General features: G+C 41.6%; 1 protein-coding gene across 1 annotated transcript in view; it reads left to right on the top strand.

Annotated features, from left to right (window-relative positions):
- LOC104163594 (serine/threonine-protein kinase TNNI3K-like) overlaps positions 1-19,300 on the top strand; it is a gene marked incomplete at both ends in the record, with an annotated part of 52,168 nt that extends 32,868 nt beyond the window's left edge. The window contains 4 exons of the mRNA XM_009702646.1: positions 15,558-15,610; positions 17,047-17,099; positions 18,322-18,454; positions 19,062-19,300. Of these exons, the coding sequence (XP_009700948.1) occupies positions 15,558-15,610; positions 17,047-17,099; positions 18,322-18,454; positions 19,062-19,300 (478 nt within the window). The remainder of the gene's footprint in view (positions 1-15,557; positions 15,611-17,046; positions 17,100-18,321; positions 18,455-19,061) is intronic.
- Between the last annotated feature and the right edge of the window lie 109 nt (positions 19,301-19,409).

Genomic DNA, 19,409 nt, shown 5'->3' with positions numbered 1-19,409 from the left:
CTGTGCTTTGCCTCTCTCTTGCCCTGAGAGGGAGAAGCCCGTGCATCAGGCAGGCCTGCAGAACTACTTGCTTTTGTAAAAGCCAGGATGATTACACATTTCTGATTCTTTTCTTGGTTTTTTCCTTCCATGGTTTCATGAAGAGAATGGTGCTTGGTCTCACCATTTCAAACTGTGTGTGGTTTTAACAGAAGACAATTAATTTCTGATTCTGCTGAACTCATTATTAACCTTCTGTCAGCTCAGCTCAGATCAGATTTATCTTGCTGCATTTCTCAAAACAGAGGCTTAAGAGTTTCTTTCTCATCTGTGGTTTTCAAATTTCCAAGTGCCATTGAGGCAATAAGAGCGTTTTTGAGCTGTACCTTCCAAGCCTTATTTCTATGGGTTACATTTTTTACTTTAGAAAAGAAAAATTACTAACTATACTGTTCACTGGTGGTACCAGCCTGACAAAACCCTTCCAGAGACTACCTCTTGCTGTCAGGTATGTCCATACACTCAGCACCAAGATGGGCATTTCGGCATTGTTTTGTCAGAAAGGCTTGTGCACGCCATGCGTAGAAAGGGTTTGTTTATTGATTTCTCAGCTTCTCCACAAAAACTGTTAACCCAGGTCGTGACTATGTGTATCATCAAGTTGGGTTTGTTCAAGGTCTATACAATCCTTGAGTAGATTGAAGTTGAAGCTACGGCTCAATACATTTTACTCGCATTGAGAAATGGTGATAATTTTTGTCCCTACTGACAGAGGTCAAATTTGAACGAAGACCACAGAAAAGTCTGTAGTTTTGTATGATTCATGTGCCTACATTCAACCCAGGGTACAGTCTTCAAGACTCTCTCTAGTTTAACCTTGCATTTGATTAATATTTTCATTTGACATCTGGTGGGGGTCTCAAAACAATTCCGCATGTCATACTCATATCACTTAAATATTTTGACAGAAAGTATATATGGGAGCTAAAATCAGATTAAATATAAACTAAAAGAGTCGTGGCTACATTGTATGAACCCACTATACTTTTATGATTAAATCTATCATCCCAAGGTTTGGGTTTAGGTGAAGCTAGAAATCTCACAGACGGTGATTTATGGGAGTCCTGGTTGGGAGAGCTTAAATTTTTTCTGTCCTAAAAACTATTTTCTGCTGAAATTTGTGTTACTCACTTGACTGTTCTTCCTCATAGCTACAGCTCTAATATGAACAAGTTATGCTTTTTTGTTGAGACTATCAATATTACTTTTATTTTCCCTTCATCATGTGAGCCATTGCCAACTTTTTCATTTCTTTTTTTCATATACTTTTCGCTCTCCTGAATTTACTTGGATCAGTCAACATTTTGATAAATATCATGTAAGCAATGTTGTGTCCACTTTCATACACTTTTATGTTCTAATTTGCTGAGCCCTTCAAAAGCCATGTGCCGTGAAGGCATAGTGACTGGTGTATGAAAACCTTGACCTTCAGAATTACTGGAAGCTTTTGACCTAGCTAAAGCATTTTGTGAATCTTTCCCCATGTTTCCAGTTTGTTTGAAAATCTGCGTTTGTGATGCTAACTTCTAAAAGCCTTGCTCTTTATGTTGCATGCAACTTGTGTTTTTCTGCTCCCTCTTGTGTTTTCTTTGCTGAAAATTAAATCAATTGCAATAGCTTCCTTGAATCAGTAAATCACCTTTCAATAGATTCTATATACACTTTTTCTGCTAAATGACATTTTGCAATAGGCAAAAGATATTTTGCCTACATGGTCATGATCTATATTCTTGTACTGCATCTTGGATGTAGTACATGTCTTTCACTAGCAAACATTTAAATAGCAAGTATTTTGTCTTTGTCCCTAAGCTTGATTCTATCCAACTTTTATAGGGCTGTAAAAGATTGTAAATGTGGCAATAGTTCACTTTTCCAGGTATTTTTAAAGATTTCCTCTGTCATCAAGTTTCTGTACCAGGTACAGAACCTCCTCTTTTCTCTAGCAAGTGTGACAGTAATTGAACAGTGTCTTGCTCTTTCAGCTAGATATCCAGCTAGACCTAGTTAAGCACAGAAGTGGGGAGATGTTATTCCAGCTCTTTCCAGCTTTTCTGGTTGCTAGCATCTATGGCAGATGTCTTGTCTTTGCATCAATATATATTTGTTTTCTGTGATAGTACCACAGTGGTTTGAAAAACAAACAAATTAGTGTGTAAAAACTCAGGATTTTCTTTTTCTCCTAGCGAAAGTGATACTCACCACACTTCAACCTGTTTCTGAGCTGCCTGGAAAAGTACAGCTGATTCCAAAGTTATGGATCTGTTCGGACAAAAGACTGGCACAGTTGCACTGTGCAGGATACGAGGGATAGCGTCCCTGTGCAGAGCTGATCCTGCTCAGGGCAGCCAGTGTCCAAAAACGTGCTGGCAGCAGCGGCTCCACTGCGTGACCCTCACTCTCCTAATGCCCCACATTTAGAGGTATTTTAACTCCTCTTAGGCATGTAGATCCTTCCCTGATGATTCTGCTGATTAGAGTATCACAGATATCTTCTAAATAATCCTAATTTGTGTTGCATCGCTCTGCATCGCTACCTCAGTGTTGCTGACTTCACAAAATCTTGACATACTTGAACTGATCTTTCCAAATTGGGGTAAATGTAATGTTTTGTTTAGAACACACACATTTAGTTCCTTTTTCACTTGGCTGCTGGCTATGCTTCATCTTGATCAAACATAGAAACAAAGAAAAATAATCAAAGCTTCAGTTTTATTAATTCCTGGTATCGCTTCATCATAATTTTGCCTTCCATGTTCCATTTTATGTACTTACTACAAAGTCTCTCCCAGGAAACTGAGATCCACAAAGCTTTTTCAAAGTTTGAAAGAAAAGCTTACATCTCCAGACATCCTTCTAGCATAATAATGAATTTTGATCCATTGTTACTGTTCTGTCACAATAAATGGATTTTATTGAGCCCTTTTAGAGAAACCAGAAATAAATGTTAGCTCTCCTGTACATCCTGAACTATAGCTATGCTCCCTCTTCACTGAGCATATGTTTGCTTCTTTCAGTGGTGACTGATGGAGTACTGCCTGCCTCTGCTTTTGTCACGGTTGTTTTAAAATCACAAATTGTAAAAGGCACACATCCCACCAAAACCAGTGTGCTTCAGCCCCCGTCATCTGAGGAAATCGGTTCTCAGACTGTCTTCGGTCATTTATAAGACCTGCCTTCTTCCCTTGCACCCTACCAGTCCTGGGGAAGCCTCCAGCCAAGCAGCCTGATCAGACCACACCAGTGTCTTCTCCCCAGCATGTGAGACAGCCCTGTGTCTCCTTGCCTGACAAAGGGAGTGCTGGGGATGCCGGGTTTCAGAGCAGGGGAGAGCACAGCTGAGGAAAGCATCTCTTGTAGGTATCTTTGACTTCAGGTCCCTGCTCCACGCCACTGATGTGGCAGCACCAGGCTTCTCCTGCTCTCTGCAGTTCCCAGTGCCACTAGTTTTCCCTGAGAATCACCCTTCTTGTGATCTGCACCTGGCGGGAGGCCCAGAAGGGAGGATGCCACTCTGTGTCACATCAAGATTTGAGAGAGCACCCCAGGTTCAGGACAGTGTGGATGAGAGTCCTGGCTGGGGCATCCTTCATGTTAGGAGGTTCTCTTTGGAGTGATTCCTTTTAAAAAACAAAACAAAACAACAACAACAATGAACACCAAAAACCCAACCATGAAGTGCCTGCATCTTCATGCCAACCACAGGCTCCTCTGGTCAGCTGTCTTCCTCTGGCTGTGTCTCCCTACATGAAAAGGGGTATGTAAGCACCCATTAAAATGCTGCCTTACGGCTTTGGTCACAGCTATGTGTTTACCTGGAATAAAAATGAGCTAAGCAGTCAGAAAAGTAGAAAGGGATAAAGAGGAGCAATCCCATTCCCTAGAGCCACATGAAGGAGAAGCATCCTATGCATTGCCAGCTAGCATGTGATCCCCAGGCTCAGACAGGGGAGCAGGCAGGAGGGACTTGATGATCTTGATTTATACGGTTGGACTTGATGATCTTTGAGGTCTTTTCCAACCATAATGATTCTATGATCCTATGATCCTATGATTCTATGAAAGGTAGAGAGGGAAGGTCAAGAGACAGCGTCTTGACTGGAGGAAAATATGACCCTGTTAGGGATGGTAGGAAAGCAAAGAGCTGCTTTGGAAATGCATCAGACATGCCTCCCCGCAGGTGTAGACAGGCATGACTGTCTCTGTGTTGAGGTTGCTGGAAATGACGAATGCCCGTGGTGCTGTGTCTGAGCTAAGCAGTTTGCTGACACGGCAGAGCATGTTGAACACGGCATCATATCGACACATGCACAGCCCCAGCGCCGGCCCCTCTCCCACAGGGAAAATCACATCTGTCTGCATCTGCCCGGAGAGGCACAGCTCTGGAGCAGGCTGACAGAGGCACCCACCGAGGACTGCCCTCCGTGGACCCTCCTGAGCCACCCTGCCAGGGCGTCCTGAATTCAGCCACATCCTCTGCCTGAGTCCTGAATGCAGCTGAGAAATCATCACTCAGCTCAGGCCTTAGTTCAGCATTTTCAGAAATTACATTTATGTTTATGGTGCACCAGTCTTCTGGTTTTTACATTTCTATAAACAGAATCATAGAATCATAGAATCATTACGGTTGGAAAAGACCTCAAAGATCGTCAAGTCCAACAGTATACCCGATGCCACCATAACCGCTAAACCCACTAAACCATATCTCAAAGCGCCACATCTAAACATTCTTTGAACACCTCCAGGGATGGTGACTCCACCACCTCCCTGGGGAGCCTGTTCCAATGCCTAACGACTCTTACAGTGAAGAAGTTCTTCCTAATATCCAACTTGAACCTCCCCTGGCCCAACTTGAGACCGTTTCCTCTTGACCTATCGCTAGTTACCGGGGAGAAGAGACCGACCCCCACCTCACTACACCCTCCTTTCAGGTCATCGTAGAGGGCGATCAGGTCTCCCCTCAGCCTCCTCTTCTCCAGACTAAACACCCCCAGCTCCCTCAGCCACTCCTTATAAGACTTATTCTCCAGGCCCTTCTTTGTTGCTCTTTGTTGCCCTTCTTCTTCAGAAGAGAGAGCAGGGAATGCTAGCAAGAGGTTTAAGTCAGGATATGCTGTGTTAAATTAGTAAATCTGTATTTCTACACCCGAACAAGCACCACAGTTAGGAGAGGTGTTGAAAACCTCAATTTGCAGGGAGTTCAATGGGACTCCTGTACATGAGCCAAAGGACAGGTACCAGATCACGATGTATTTAGCCTGCCTTCTCTGCCAAACACAGTCTGGCAACACATGATTCAGAAATCCTGCTCAGGGTTTGGAAGGGCAGCATGGAAATGTTTTTAACTGTTTTGAAAGCCAGACTCTTCAATGTGAATACTGTTCTGCTCACATGCATATGCTTTTGCAGAAAAAAGTCACTAAGAAAAGTAATTTGGACACTGATGAAATCAATAAGCACATCAGAAGTTTGTGTAGAGTAATATCCTCTAGAATCAATGCCCATTGCAGGATACAACCATTTATAATTTTGTGGTGATGTTGCAATGATCCACTGCAAGGTTAAGAATAAAAGATCTCAGAAGCTGCAAACAGAGTGAAGTGAATCAGATCACCTTTTAGTCTAACTGGTAGCTATCCTTACTTGAAAACTATTACCCTTATTTTTTGCCATTTAGTGATCTCAAACTATGGTTTCCCAAACCCTCATATCTTAGAGTTCAGCTTCTTTTCTAAAAAACCTTCAATTGAGAGTGTCATGTTGAAGAAGACATAAACCTGAAATAATTCTGAAGACTGGAAAACAAACTTAAATTCAAAATAGTCTGTTTCTGCACAGCCAGGAATGAAAGCACATGATTTTTCTCATATGGGGGATATTTTTCATGCTTAGTCTGTTGTTCATCCCGCTCTGCAGATAATAAAACAGAATCATTTTAGTCATTGCTCAGCTTAAGACTGCGAGACATTACATGAGTCAACAAACCCAGTTCTCTGCTGTTAGAACCAACCATTTCAGAGTCCGGTATGTATAATGTGGGCCATAACTTTGGTTGACTAATGCATACATTTCAGCTGGAACACCACCATGTATGTATTTGAGACTTTAAGGAACAGATAATCTATGAATATTTTCATACCTTTCATAACTTTCATAGCTTACCTTCACTATAAAAGTTGCAAGTACCCTGGATTTACCAACATCTGCCAACTGATCTCTTCACCTTCTCTTGGATTATCATAGGGCTTTTATTCTCTTAATGTAAAGTAGGTGCCTTCTAAAACTGCTGTGCTCTCTTTGTTTAGACAAACTTTGCGGGTTTTGTCCTAGTAACGACAATGTAGGCGCTCACCTTAGTTTTTAGCCACTGTAAACCCTAATTCCAATTTGAAGTCACATAGTGTTGTCAGTATGGCTTATGTTCCTAACTCCTTAGTCACCTCAGTTTCGTTATATTCAATAAATGTTTGTGTTCAGCTTTCCGAATTATAAATGACTTCGTCAAACCTCGTGAACACGAAGTGCACCAGGAGTTTTCCCAAGTGAAGTCTGCTGTTTAAGTGGATGGCAATGTGAAAATACTGCAGTCCTAAGAACGCAAGTGTCTTTCTTTGTGATGCATAAGAAAACTACAGCTATGGATTATCTCAAGCAGTAGTGCACAGACTGCACCGAGATGCTGTTACACTGAACGCGTCCTCTTGGTTCTGACAAAGACCTCTGAAATCACAGGCCTGGCATTTCCAGCCTGCAGAATCGAGAGAGAGAGATGCTGGTTCTTTGTTGTTGGTTAGCTACCTTCTGCAAAAGTGCTCATATTTACTACACTGGCATGAAAAGAAGAGTCTTTCTATAGCCAGTTCTGAGCATGAGTAGCTACAATCCATTTGTATATGGGGAGGCAACACTTCAGTTCTGATAACTATATGCTGTCACATGCCAGCATTGTAGTAAAAAGACACATGATTTTGTACACTTGATATAGCATGAAGAAGAAGAGGAACAGGAAATAAGTGCATTTGAAAGGCATTTATGGATCCACAGAAGCAAAAGCCCATATGTGTATAAATATGCGTATAGATGTTTACTCAATGAATTCCCTTCGCAAATCCCTATGTCGTTTATTGCATAAAGAGCTGCTTTCACGCTGAGAGATTAAAGAGAGGCCACTGGAAAGCTACAGTTAACAAAATGATAGAATAGTTAAGTTGGGAGGGACCTCCAAGTTCATCTAATCCAAAACCTTCCCCAAAGCTGGACTGACTTCAAAATGAAATGCATATATGAAATCTAGTAATAGTATACAAAGCTGGCTTCAAACTTTATCTCTGGCAGAATATTTCATTTCATAAGCCAAAACCTACCAGTAGATTAGACTGAGCCCCTTACAAAACACAGAAGAGAAAACATTTTGGACTAGATTCAATTTTGGTCATTTTTCTTGACAGAGCTTCAAATCTTTGCTTCTCTATCCCTCTGTAAAGAAGTAGAGCAGAAGAGGAAGGACTGCTGCCAACAGCTTTAATTCCAAGTTCCACAGTCCAGTCAAAAGCCATTAAATGGGGACTGATATTCAGAGAAATCAGATGTTCAAGATTAAGTTTCCGAAGATTCACTAAGCCGTATTTGCAGTGTCACAGTGCTCATAAAACCGGCAGTGTCTCCTAAATGACCAGGGAACATGTCTGTCTTTGAGGGGTGTAACCAAGAATGTCAAAGAAACTGATTTGATTTAATACTCACTGCCATTCACTGGGGATTAAAAGACTGTGAGAGGGGAAAAGGGATCTCTCCTTTTTTTCTGTCTTTTTTATTCCTTTTCTGGTCCATTAAGATGGGGCACATAAAAAATAAGGTGAAAAAAGGGATATATACCTGTAAAGCCTATTACTCCCAAATGGTTCCGTTCCACAATATATTGACAAGCACAAGAAATGACAAAACTATCTCAATTTGTAGTGAGATGTAAGATAATAGAGTTGGCAAAAAGAAAGTATTATCTACTCCAACATTTCCCATACTTTGTAACTGTTTGCTCTTTTTCTCTGTACTTTTAGCAAAGTAAATATAATTTGAATTATCTCTCCAGAATTAGCATGTGCATTTAAACTAAAATAAGTGTTGCCAAGGGGTATGTTTGATCCATATCAGAGAAACCCACAATGAAAGAAAATTCAGAGATAATGTGACAGGCTTCCAAATTGTGCATTGCATCCCCCTCTAGTGGCCAGTAGAGCTGGCTGGAAACTTTCCGTCTGAAGTATTTTCGATCAGAGAAGTTATGGGTTTGTTTTGTTTTCAGTAAGGCATGAAGTTCATGGATATTCTCGCTGGGAATTATCAATATGTTCATTTTTACATTCAGTTGTTTGATAATTGAAGAATGTAGGCCCCTAGGATTTATTGTAATTTATAATGTAGGCCAGCTTAGAGGATAAATTCAGAATGGAACACTTCAGTCAGGTTATTTAGTTACTTACAGGGAAAAATATGTCATTTTCTTGGCACAATACATTATGAAATGTCTGCTTTCCATCTTAATTCAGGACAAAATCAAAAGTTGCAATCTTGAAAATTTCCAGAAATACGTGGACTTATTTCCAACTCACTCTACTAAATAAGTCTATTTCCAAGACCTTTGAGGCTTAATTCTTCTTGGGACTTTAACCTAGTCTTTGTTTGTATATTATCAATTTTCTGCAAATGCTTCCATCCCAGTCTCCTTTTGTTAATAATTGTAACAGTTATGCATATGCGTCTTATATATAAATCTGAGTGGGTCGCAGAAAATCAGCAAGAAGTCCTTGAGCTTCTTGTCGTTCTTGCACTGTTGTGTTCTTCTTGGGTAGTTATGTTGAGATAATGGGGTTTGAGAAGATGATACAAAACATCTGGAGTATTTATAAAATCGGTGTAAGTAGAAAATTGCCTGAAAGACTGTGTATGTGTTCTGCATGGACTTTTTAGACTTTCCGACCACAGTCAGTTAGAGGAATTTTGTTTTGTAGATCACTGTGGTGACATGTCAGTTGTGGATTTATTATGAGTTACAAATTTAATGGATATGCTGGGCACATGCAAGCTAAAAGTCTTTGAGAGCGGGCTACATATTAGTAGTGTGTATTATGCTGTAACCATTTAGAAGATTATGTCAGTACCGTAAAACAGCCTTTTGGCTCCTTCCACATCAGAGCAAAGGGACTGTCTCACCAATGAGGAACATGTCTTCTTTTTCCAAAGCATATGATCCCGTTCAGCCACAATTCTTACATCGAAGAAATAATTTGGAGGAGCTGAATGTCCTGTGTTGTATGGGACTTCAGATCAGATCAATGCTGTAGGTCATTGCAGATTTGTTCCTTGTCTTTTTCCTAAATCTTCACCCAGTCTTGTTTTAAATGTTACATTGTAAATTGGCTTCTGTAATTTCTCTTGGCAAGTTTATTCTGGAGAAGAACTTTGACTCTAACTGCATTTGATTATTTAAAGTTATCAATAATTCTGTGGTTCTGAAGTTATATATTAAGGTTGATTATGCCACCATCATGACCAACAGGTACATTTATGTATATCACAGGCAGGCCAGGAGAACAAATAAGAAGTAATAGATCTTTTTTTTAACTTCTGTTTATGTGGCTGGCCTTTGGCAAATCACAGCTCAGCCCAAATTTAGATTTGCTACTGAGCTACAAACTGCTGAAAGAATAATACCAATGCAGTAACTGTTTCTTAACACTTCTACCACAAAAAGAAGCTATCATCTGAAGCTTCCAGATAAAATTATGTGTTATATTAAGTGCTACATCAAGCTATTTTAGCCAGACATTTGGACTCTGGCAAACAAGCCCCTCCAGGGTCATTTGGGAAAGCAGTGAACGGGCTGCAATTTGCCCTTTAGATCTGAGCTCAAAAGCAAGCAGAAACACTGCCAAGAATTACCCTGCCCTACTGCTGACCTTTGGAAGTCAAAATGCTCCTTAAGCTAACAGACACATGGCCGAAGCAAGATGTGGCTGTGCTGAAAGACACGGTCCTCACTTTCAGATCTCATTAGTGGTCAGGTTTCTTGACTGGGGCAAGGCTGTAGAGGACAGAGCGGGGCGAACGGTGCTGGGAACTGTGTTGCTTGTTGAAGCGAAGAGTAGGCAGTGCAAAGATTATCAATACAAATAATCCCTCGGCTGAAAAAAAAAAACCACACACCAGAATTCCCACTTTGGTCAATCATGTTTGTGTATTTTAGTGTTCCTTTTCTTAATTTTTCAGGAAATTAATGCTTAGCAAATTTTGTTTCACTGGTGAGTGGCACATAAAATTCTCTGGCATAAGGGCACAGGACATGCCTTCTGCACTCTGCTCCACCAGTGAGCAGGGTTTGCTGCAGACCCAGCCAGGCTCTCTAGACTTCTTTGCTCAAATTAGAGCAAAACATTCTACTGCACCTGCAAGGTGCCCAGCTCCATCCCCACATGTCAGCCACCCTAGAAGCCAAGGCGTACACACTGGGGAGCATGCAAAAGGAGGGTTGTGCTGTTGCAGCCTCTTGAATGCACTGTGAGAAATGGGTTCCTGCTGCCTGCCCGTCCCGTCAGCCCGGGATCAGCTCCAGCGGTGAGGTACGGTGCTTGCAGGTGCAAGTGATGCAGCTTCGCACCACCTCAAATGAACTGAATCAAACCCTGTCTGTCCCCTTCTTCTGAGACTCCTTCATTCAGAGACTTCTTCTGAGACTCCTTCTTCATTCAGGCAGGAACCTACCCGGACTCCAACCACATGGAGCTAGGAGTGCAGGGACAGGCACTGGTGGACAAGGATTTGTGAGCTCAGAAGAATCCTTAACCCAGGGAGCATTGAATCACGATGACTTTACCTGAATGTCTCACCACTTCGAGAGAAGCATCTGAAAATACCCAAGTCCTCAACAAAAGTACTACGGAGCTGCTAAGCTCTCAGCTCTCATTTCTTGATTACTTTTCTTTAGATATGTATCTATTTTTGTGATTGACTTTCTTCGTGACCTTACGGAGCTTTTGAAAGGAGTCGGCCTGCAAGCCAAATCCCTTTAAGCCACTCGGCCCGCTATAGAAAGCCGAGGGCAGCACCGCAGCACGGCTGGGAGTCTGGGGGCAAAGGCAGGATGGCCCCGCACGCCCACGCAGCCCCAAGGCTGCAGCGGGGAAGAGGAGGGGGCGATGGCGGCTGCGGGGGCTATGGCCCAGGGCAAGCCCCGCGGTTGGCCAGAGGCGTCCAAGGTCAGGGTTTGTCGTTCCTCTTGTGGAAACCAGTGTAGGACTGGGTCCGCTATCTCCTGCAAACATGATCTCAAAAATGAGGCAGCAAGGAGCAGAGCGCTGTCTCTTCTGTCACAGGGTTAGCGAAAATCATCTGTGCAATTCTCACACGTTTCTCTCAGAAATAGTGAGAGATGACGTAGAGATAAAGATGATATAAGAACCTGACTGTAATTAGACATTCGCTTTGAAACCCTTCTGTAAATTTCACTTATCAAATGCTGCTTACTTAAGAAATAAAATCTCATTTCTATTTTTTTCGATTTGTTTTTTTTTTTCTTAAAGAAATTGCAAAATGGTAACTAAGAGCTGAGGCAGAGCTGGAAAGGTTAATTTGTTCTAAACTGATGTTGCATGCTTAATTTGATGGCTATTTGTTCACTCTCAAACTGTGTGGTATAGCAGAGACAAGAGATTACAGCTCTTTGGGTTCTTGGCAATACCCTTTTAGTAACTATTAAGGAAGGAGGCATCTCTGAGCAAGAGCGTTACAGTATCCCTTTTGGAGAGAAGTTCCAGCTGCCCTATGGCTCTGAATCTTTTCCTATACCATGTTCATCAGGGAGACAGAACCAAGAGCTTCGAAGTCACTTGCTTAAGTATCTGTAGTATGTTGATATCTTCAGGGAGAATACAGTGTCTTCTTTTAGGGTTAGACATCATCATTATCAAATGAAAAGAAAATTAAATTCTCAGAGAACAGTGAGTTCAGCAGTGCCTGGACAGGCAGAGAATGCAAAGTGTTGCTGGTGTATGCTATGGACTGTACATATGGGCATCTTTACAACACTGTTTCTAACTCGAATGCAGTCCACAGGGTCTCAGAAGCTCTGCTCCATAAAGTGGATAAAATTCAGCCCAATTCTGTTTTTTCTTCTTTGATGGAGCTGATGTTTTTGCTACACATGCTGGCACACTCACTTCCTCCAAAGCCCTTCCTCTCAACGGGAATCTCAGCCTCAGAAATCCAGAGTACCTTTCTGAAGGCAATGGCCATCCAACTGCCAGGTGATGCTGGAGAAGTGAGGCTCTTCAGCCATGAGTTTCGATCAAGGTGCAATAATTGCAGTCACTTTAGAGGAGCCCTTGTTTTAAGCTCTATGTGTTGCTCTGAGGAAGAACTACTTCCCTCCTCATCGAAAACATAAGTTGGGTACTGATTGTAAATGCCAGCCACCTTGGAGCACAGCCTGTGTATCTGCTTCCCTGCTGCATGGGTTGGAACAGTGCCACAGCTCTACATGCTGATATTCTCCAACTGTCAATGCATGTACAGACAGAGACCTGTTGATCCTGGGACTGGTTCGAAGTCCCCTCATATATTAATTGAACTGAAGTCTCCTTGGAAATGTCAGATATATAGGGATGGGGTTTTCCCACCATAAGTTCCTACACAGGCAGAATTTCTTCTTATTTCCATTCTGCTTAAGCAGTAAAGTTTATGCACTCACACTCAATATTTTATTTTCTATCAGCACATATTGTTTCAAACATTAATTTCCAAGTCAACAGAAGGCATTTCCAAATGCCAACCCCATGTGAAAGATTCCTGAGCTGGTTGCAGGTGTGCTGGTACAGCTGTACCAAACACATATCCGTACTCCTGCATGAGAATACCAGTCCTGAGCTAAAAACATTTGTATGTTGTCATGGCAGTCTGCACAGAAGGCATCCGTGCCCCTAAGGAGGTCAATTAGTTCAGGTTGAGCATCCCTCCAGAGAAGATATTCTGCTTGCAAGGCTGGGAACTTCTGTCTTGTTCACTTACATTTGATCTACTCTAAATCTCCAGAATTCAGGAGTTGATACTTTTCTCACTTGCATCATCTAGTCTTTTATCTCTTCAGTCCAAGTCCAAGAATAAAGTGCTCCCAAATGAGAATTCATTGTTTTCCAAGCGTAATATTACTTTTTTCTCTTATTTGAAGCTATCAAGGTGAAAATGTGTAATAAATGCCCATTTGGTCCTTATCTAATCTGATCATCTTCCTTTGCACAGTTTCAGCATTAGAAATACTCTAGTTTAGTTTGGTTTGGTTTGCAGCTCTCCTGTCTACCTTCTCACAAGACAACACCTTTATAAAATGGATAAGAAATATTTATAGTCTTACGTAGAAATATTTTTGTAGGTTTTTTTGTTCATACTTGGAAGTTTATTTTTTAAAATCCTCTAGTTAATAGACAAGACACACACATAGGGTTATATTTCCTCCCAGACGTTATCCATACCCCTCACTCTCTTTGAAAAAATAATATGTAAATAAAGCTGAATTTTCTTCACATTACCTTCAATAAATGAGTTTAAATCACCGTGCAAATCTCATAATTCACCTCTTTGCTTCTAGCAGTTTTAGGACAAATCCAGTAGATTTAACTTTAAGCCTCCAAATATCTCTGCTGACAGTCTAAGGTAAAGTTCTGGTTATCCAATTCTTTACATTCACCAAGGACTGCAGTTGCTGTGGTTTCAAAGATTTCACAGAAATCAAAACACTTTGATAAGTGTCAGTACAAGTAATTATCTCTGATAAATGATTTCTCTGATCTCTAGATGTCCTCACAGAGATTGCCCCATACATGTGCTGACCAAACAAGAATTTTCCTGCATTTATCCCATTCTTCCTAACTCTGAAACTGTCTGGGGCACAGATGAAGACTTTATCTTGAAATAAAAATCTAGCATATACGTCTTACAGGAATATCACATTTTTCGAGGATTTCTTGCTGTCTGCAGTTTGGTTAGAAGACAACAACATGAGCGTCACCCCAGCTGCAGCACCCCTGAACCCAGGGCATTTTTCACGGTGCACGGGCAGTTCTGGCGGTAGCGCCCGGGGCCGGGGCGAGCAGAGGCCGGGAACAGACAAGGGTCCGCTCCGCAGCCCTGGCACGGTGACTCCAGCATTGCCCACTGCAGAGTGTTCCTGTCTGCAAAATCCGGCTTGGTTAAACCACAGCTCCGGCCGCAGTCCTGAGCAGCGCAGGCTCCGCGCTCCACCCAGCACCAGCCCTCATCCCCAGTCCTTCGTTGCTACCGCTCACAGTCACAACCACTAGTGCCCAGGGATGCTGATTTCATCATAGGGACCAGTTTGCCCAGGGAGCTGTGGGAGGAGGTTCCACTGACTAACTACAGTCAAAATGCACTGTCATTTTGGCAAGTATAATTTTTAAGGGTAAATGCAAAATGTTCTTCTTCTGATGTCCAATAATGAACAATACTTTATGCTTCCAATGATGCCCATCAAGCAATGACAAGGAATATGCATTTCACAGACAATTAGGTGAAACAGTAAAAAATCACTAAGTGCTCCTGACATTAAGCAGATGGAAATCTGGCACTGTACCTGAGACTCAGTTCAGGTCAAAAGGAGCTTAGCACACACCATCAGCTGTACTCTGCTAGCTCTCAAAGGCGTTATAAAAAGGGACACTGTAGAACTGGAACATGCATGGAGGGAGGACTGAAATGATAGCTCTAGCAACTGACAAATCTCCATCAGGGTGAGCAGGGAGAAGCTTTCATCCTAGATGTTGAGATTAGCTACAGGATGAACGATGTGTCTTCTTTTCATAAACAAAAGGAGATATTTTAAGAAATAAAGCACCTTTGTCTGAATGAAAGTAACATTCACATTATTAAGTGTGGTTATTAAATTAAATAGGACTTACCATTGTGCCATCATTTTTTTTTTCCCCAGCTGAATGGATTTCTTAGGGCTTCTAGTGGTCCATTCTACGGGGACTCTTCAGATCTGTTCCTTCCCTTCTATACATCATCTTAAATTAGGAATTACCACTATGAATTTACACTTATGTAGGCCTTAAAAGAGAAAAGAATCAGTCCATGTAATTTGATTTAGAGGCCATCACCGTGTTTATATTCAAATATCATCTTTTTCTTTTCATCACTGAGATTCAGTGCACATATTGAATAAAGCTGTTACACTTGATCTATAACTAATTACAGAAATTGTTTTGCTCTAGTATTGATTAGAAACTGACATTCTCATTTATGAAGCGCTTGTGTTTACCTTCTTAGAGTTAATGTGTACTTTATAGCAATAAATATGAGATGTAGCTAAAAGTGGCTTATCTATAGACATTTATCTACCTAAGCAGGTGATTTGAGCTCCTCAAGAGTTTAGCTAGAACCAAAAACTGTAAAATTTTCACCACCTTTAAGATCCTATTAAGCAACTACCTATAATCATATTTTTTTTTCCCCAGTCACAATATTCTCCTGTATGAGGATGGTCACGCAGTTGTTGCTGATTTTGGAGGTAAGGAGTTTTTATGAGACATCTACAAATTAACCTTGAATTCTCTAAAACTAAACATGTGCTGACTAAGAAAACGCTGAGGAAGCTGTTCTTCATTTTATTATGAAAGGACACAAAACACTTTTAGGGGTGAGAATGTCCCTATTTTTTGCCTCATCTAATTTAGCAGGTGCTATGGAGTACCCCACTGTTTATCTGAGAAGGAAGCCCAGGTGACAGTGAGATGGATACATCACAGTTTGAGTAAGTTCTAGCGGTAGGTTAGAGAAAGAAGTTGAGTGAAAATGCCTGTAACAGAAGATGTGCCCTCCTCTTTCATGGCAGCTGCTCAGGATCAGAGGACAGAGTTCTTGTGCAAGTCCGCCTGTTGGCAGCCAAGCCCCATGGCAATAGGACAGGTTTCTTTCATTTTAGCTAAAAGAGCAGAATGTAGCTCATTATTTCAGTTGTGGGCCTTGGTAACTTTGTGTTCAAAATTAGACTAGGCTATGCTTTATGAGTCTGTATTTCGTGCATTACCTTGGTGTTTATCAGTCAAGCTCCATGGGAATGCATTCTTGTTGGTGCAAAGGTGGAGTTTAGGGAGCTGGGTTTGACCTAACTCCTCAGAAACAGCTTGGCTTAAGACATGGCCATTGTCACTGCGCAATATCACCACAGACGTGGTCAGCAGAGATGCAGGAACGTCAGCTTAAGGTAGGAGGAGGGCGGTGGCAGCCAGACGGTATCTGTGAGGAGCCCTGTGCTGACCCCGACCTGCTATTACCCAGCCTGCTGAGGTGAGGAGACAGCGCAAGGCTTGGACCACGTGGGAGCAGCTGCTTCTCTGGGGCGTTGCTGGCAAAACTCTTATTCATACAGATGAACACTTCAGTGTATTTTTCTGATATGTCAAAGGCATCTAAGTCCTGCTTGGGGACTCACTGATGTATCACGAAATGTAGCATATACCACTTTCACTATATTCATGCAAGATCTTGTCATTTTCAGGTGGGTTGCTCTTCTGACATCAAATAAGACTGACGGGCTTCTGTGGGATTGCATTTTAATGCAGGGCTCAGAGACTGTTGTCAGAGACTGTTCATTGTAGATCTAGACACAGTTGTATTAACCAGTACAAATAACCATGAGGTCACAAATTCTGAGCTGGCTCCTCAGCTGTTGTAAACTGCTGTTAATGTCAATGGAGTTTGTAGATTTATGCCAGTGCTGAATTTGGCACGCAGGTTTCAGAATCCCCAATGTCTGTACACATCCTTGTTGAAAAACAGCTATCACAGTTCTCCTGGACTCTCAAAACCCCAGAGTTATTAAAAAAAAAAAAAAAAAAAAAATGTAAAAACAACCAAACACTTTTTACCAAGCCTTTTGTATAATAAGGTGGGTATCTGTATTGTCTTGACAGTAATATTTTGTTGTTGTTCTGTGTGTTTCAGAATCTAGATTTTTGCAATCTCTGGATGAAGACAATATGACAAAACAACCTGGGGTTTGTTTCCATTTTGTTCCACATAATTAGTATAAAACATACAGGCAAACTCAGTTTAGGAGAAAATTACATTAGAAATATTTTTATTGGAAAAGTTGAAGTGGTATAGTATTTTATCTCTCTCAATGTTTCGTTGTGGGCTTTTTTTTTTTTTCCTTTAAGCCTCTTTAATAGCACAGATGAGCAAATAGATAATATTTGCAACAGAAAATAGCACTTTATAAGGTTGTCTTTGGGGCTCTATTGCCCCCAAAATCCTTAGTAAAGTGTCATTTTTTTAATCCACCCTTCCCCACTCACATGCACATGTTGCTGGCAGGTGGTCCCCATTTCTAATAGGGAATTAGGTATTTGACACTGATTTTCTTTCAGAGCTCTTTTCTCCATTACAACCCTATTGCTCACAGAGAGTCAGCTTTACAAGAGTATTGTTTGCTTCACAAGTTTTAGTCCAGGTGCATTCTGTGTGTCACTCCATTGTCTCGAAAGTTTGCACAGTCATAATGACTAATTGTGGAATAGGATGGGTGATGCTAAAACCAGGGTTTGGCAATCATCTTTTTAACAAATTGTAATATGCACTCCCTGTGTGAGGAGCAAGTGCTGCTGCTGCTGCAGACCTGAGTCCCACTGGGGTTTGATGATGCCTTACTGAGAAGGGCTGTCTGGTAAAGAATGTAGGTTAAGTTACTGCAGTGCAAGGAATCTGCAAAACAACCCTGAACTCATCACTCCAGTGAGAGGCTGGTTGCTTGTGAAGCAGCCTCAGAATTGGGCTTCTGCAGAAAGCAATGAGATCCCAGGAGAGAGGGCACCAACCCAATGCAGTTGTCATCAGTTTTTCCATCTACCAGCTGGAGTAACAGTTAATTGGCATTATATGCTATGCTCAGACCTTATAGTGTGGTCTCCAGACCTTGAGGCTGGGTGTTCTGCTTTTTTTCCTAGCACTACTCTCATGTTTAAAGTCTGATCAGTCTGGCTTTGTGGGGCTGGGACAGTTACTATACTAATGCTGTTATATAAAATGTGCAATAATATGCTGTGTAGATTTTGCAAGCTAGGTGAACATTTTTCCTAGCAAATTTACCAGTTATTTTATGGAGCAATAGAGGCAAGGAAATTGGAAAAGAAAGGAAAACAAACAGACAAATACAGGAAAAGACGCATCTATGAGGAGATAAACACTGTTAATGTGTTATTGATGTTTCCTGATGTGCAGAACCTACGCTGGATGGCCCCTGAGGTGTTCACCCAGTGTACAAGGTATACCATAAAAGCTGATGTTTTCAGCTATGCTTTGTGCCTCTGGGAGCTGTTAACAGGTGAAATTCCATTTGCTCACCTGAAACCAGGTAAGATGCTCATTGAATTAATATTTAAATTTCTCTGAACTAGAGAAGTAGCTGCACTGTATAATATTAACCAATATTTTACTGGTTTGTTATTAAGTGCTAAGATTATGCATTCAGTGAAAAGCATAGAACTATCCTACTATAACCTCATATATTACTTGCTACAGATCTGTGTAACTTAAAATTCCTTATCTAGTTCTAGGATTATGAACAAGTCGCTCTAATTGTAGGCCTTTTGTCTCTCATGTTGGTGTTGGGGTTGTAAAGCCATTCCTTGCTACATGAACCTATGGGCAACATGCCTGTGTCAGGGGCAAAACCGTTAGCCCAGCTGAAGTGCATCTACACCAATGCATGCAGTATGGGCAACAAATACGAGTAGCTGGAGGCCATGTCACAGCAGGAAAGTTATCATGTAGTTGCCATCATAGAAGCGTGGTGGGATGATGCTCATGACTGGAGTGCTGCAATGGATGCCTATAAGGTCTTCAGAAGAGACAGGCGAAGCAGGAGAGGCTTTGGGGTAGCATTGTATGTAAGAGAGTGTCTTGACTGTACTGAAATAGATGATGATGAAGATGACAAGGTTGAGTGCCTATGGGTAAAGATTGGGGGAAGGTCAGCAGGGAGGACATTACAGTGGGAGTCTGCGATAGGCCACCCGACCAGGATGAACAGGCAGACGAGGCATTCTACAAGAGGCTGTCAGAAGTCTCACAGTTGCTGGCCCTTGTTCTTGTGGGCAACTTCAACTTGCCAGATATCTGCTGGAAATACAACATAGCAGAGAAGAAGCAGTCTAGGAGGTTCCTAGAGTGTGTGGAAGATAGCTTCCTAACACAACTGGTAAATGTGCCAACTAGAGGAGGTGCCCTGCTAGACCTGTTGTTTGTGAATAGAGAGGGAATAGTGGGTCATGTGGTGGCCGGTGGCCATCTTGGGTATAGTGACCACA

Source organism: Cariama cristata, unplaced genomic scaffold (genome assembly GCF_000690535.1).
Source record: "Cariama cristata isolate BGI_N322 unplaced genomic scaffold, ASM69053v1 scaffold30366, whole genome shotgun sequence".
NCBI lineage: Eukaryota > Metazoa > Chordata > Aves > Cariamiformes > Cariamidae > Cariama > Cariama cristata.
Note: the sequence above shows the minus strand (reverse complement) of the source record. Positions and strands in the feature narration are given on the sequence as shown.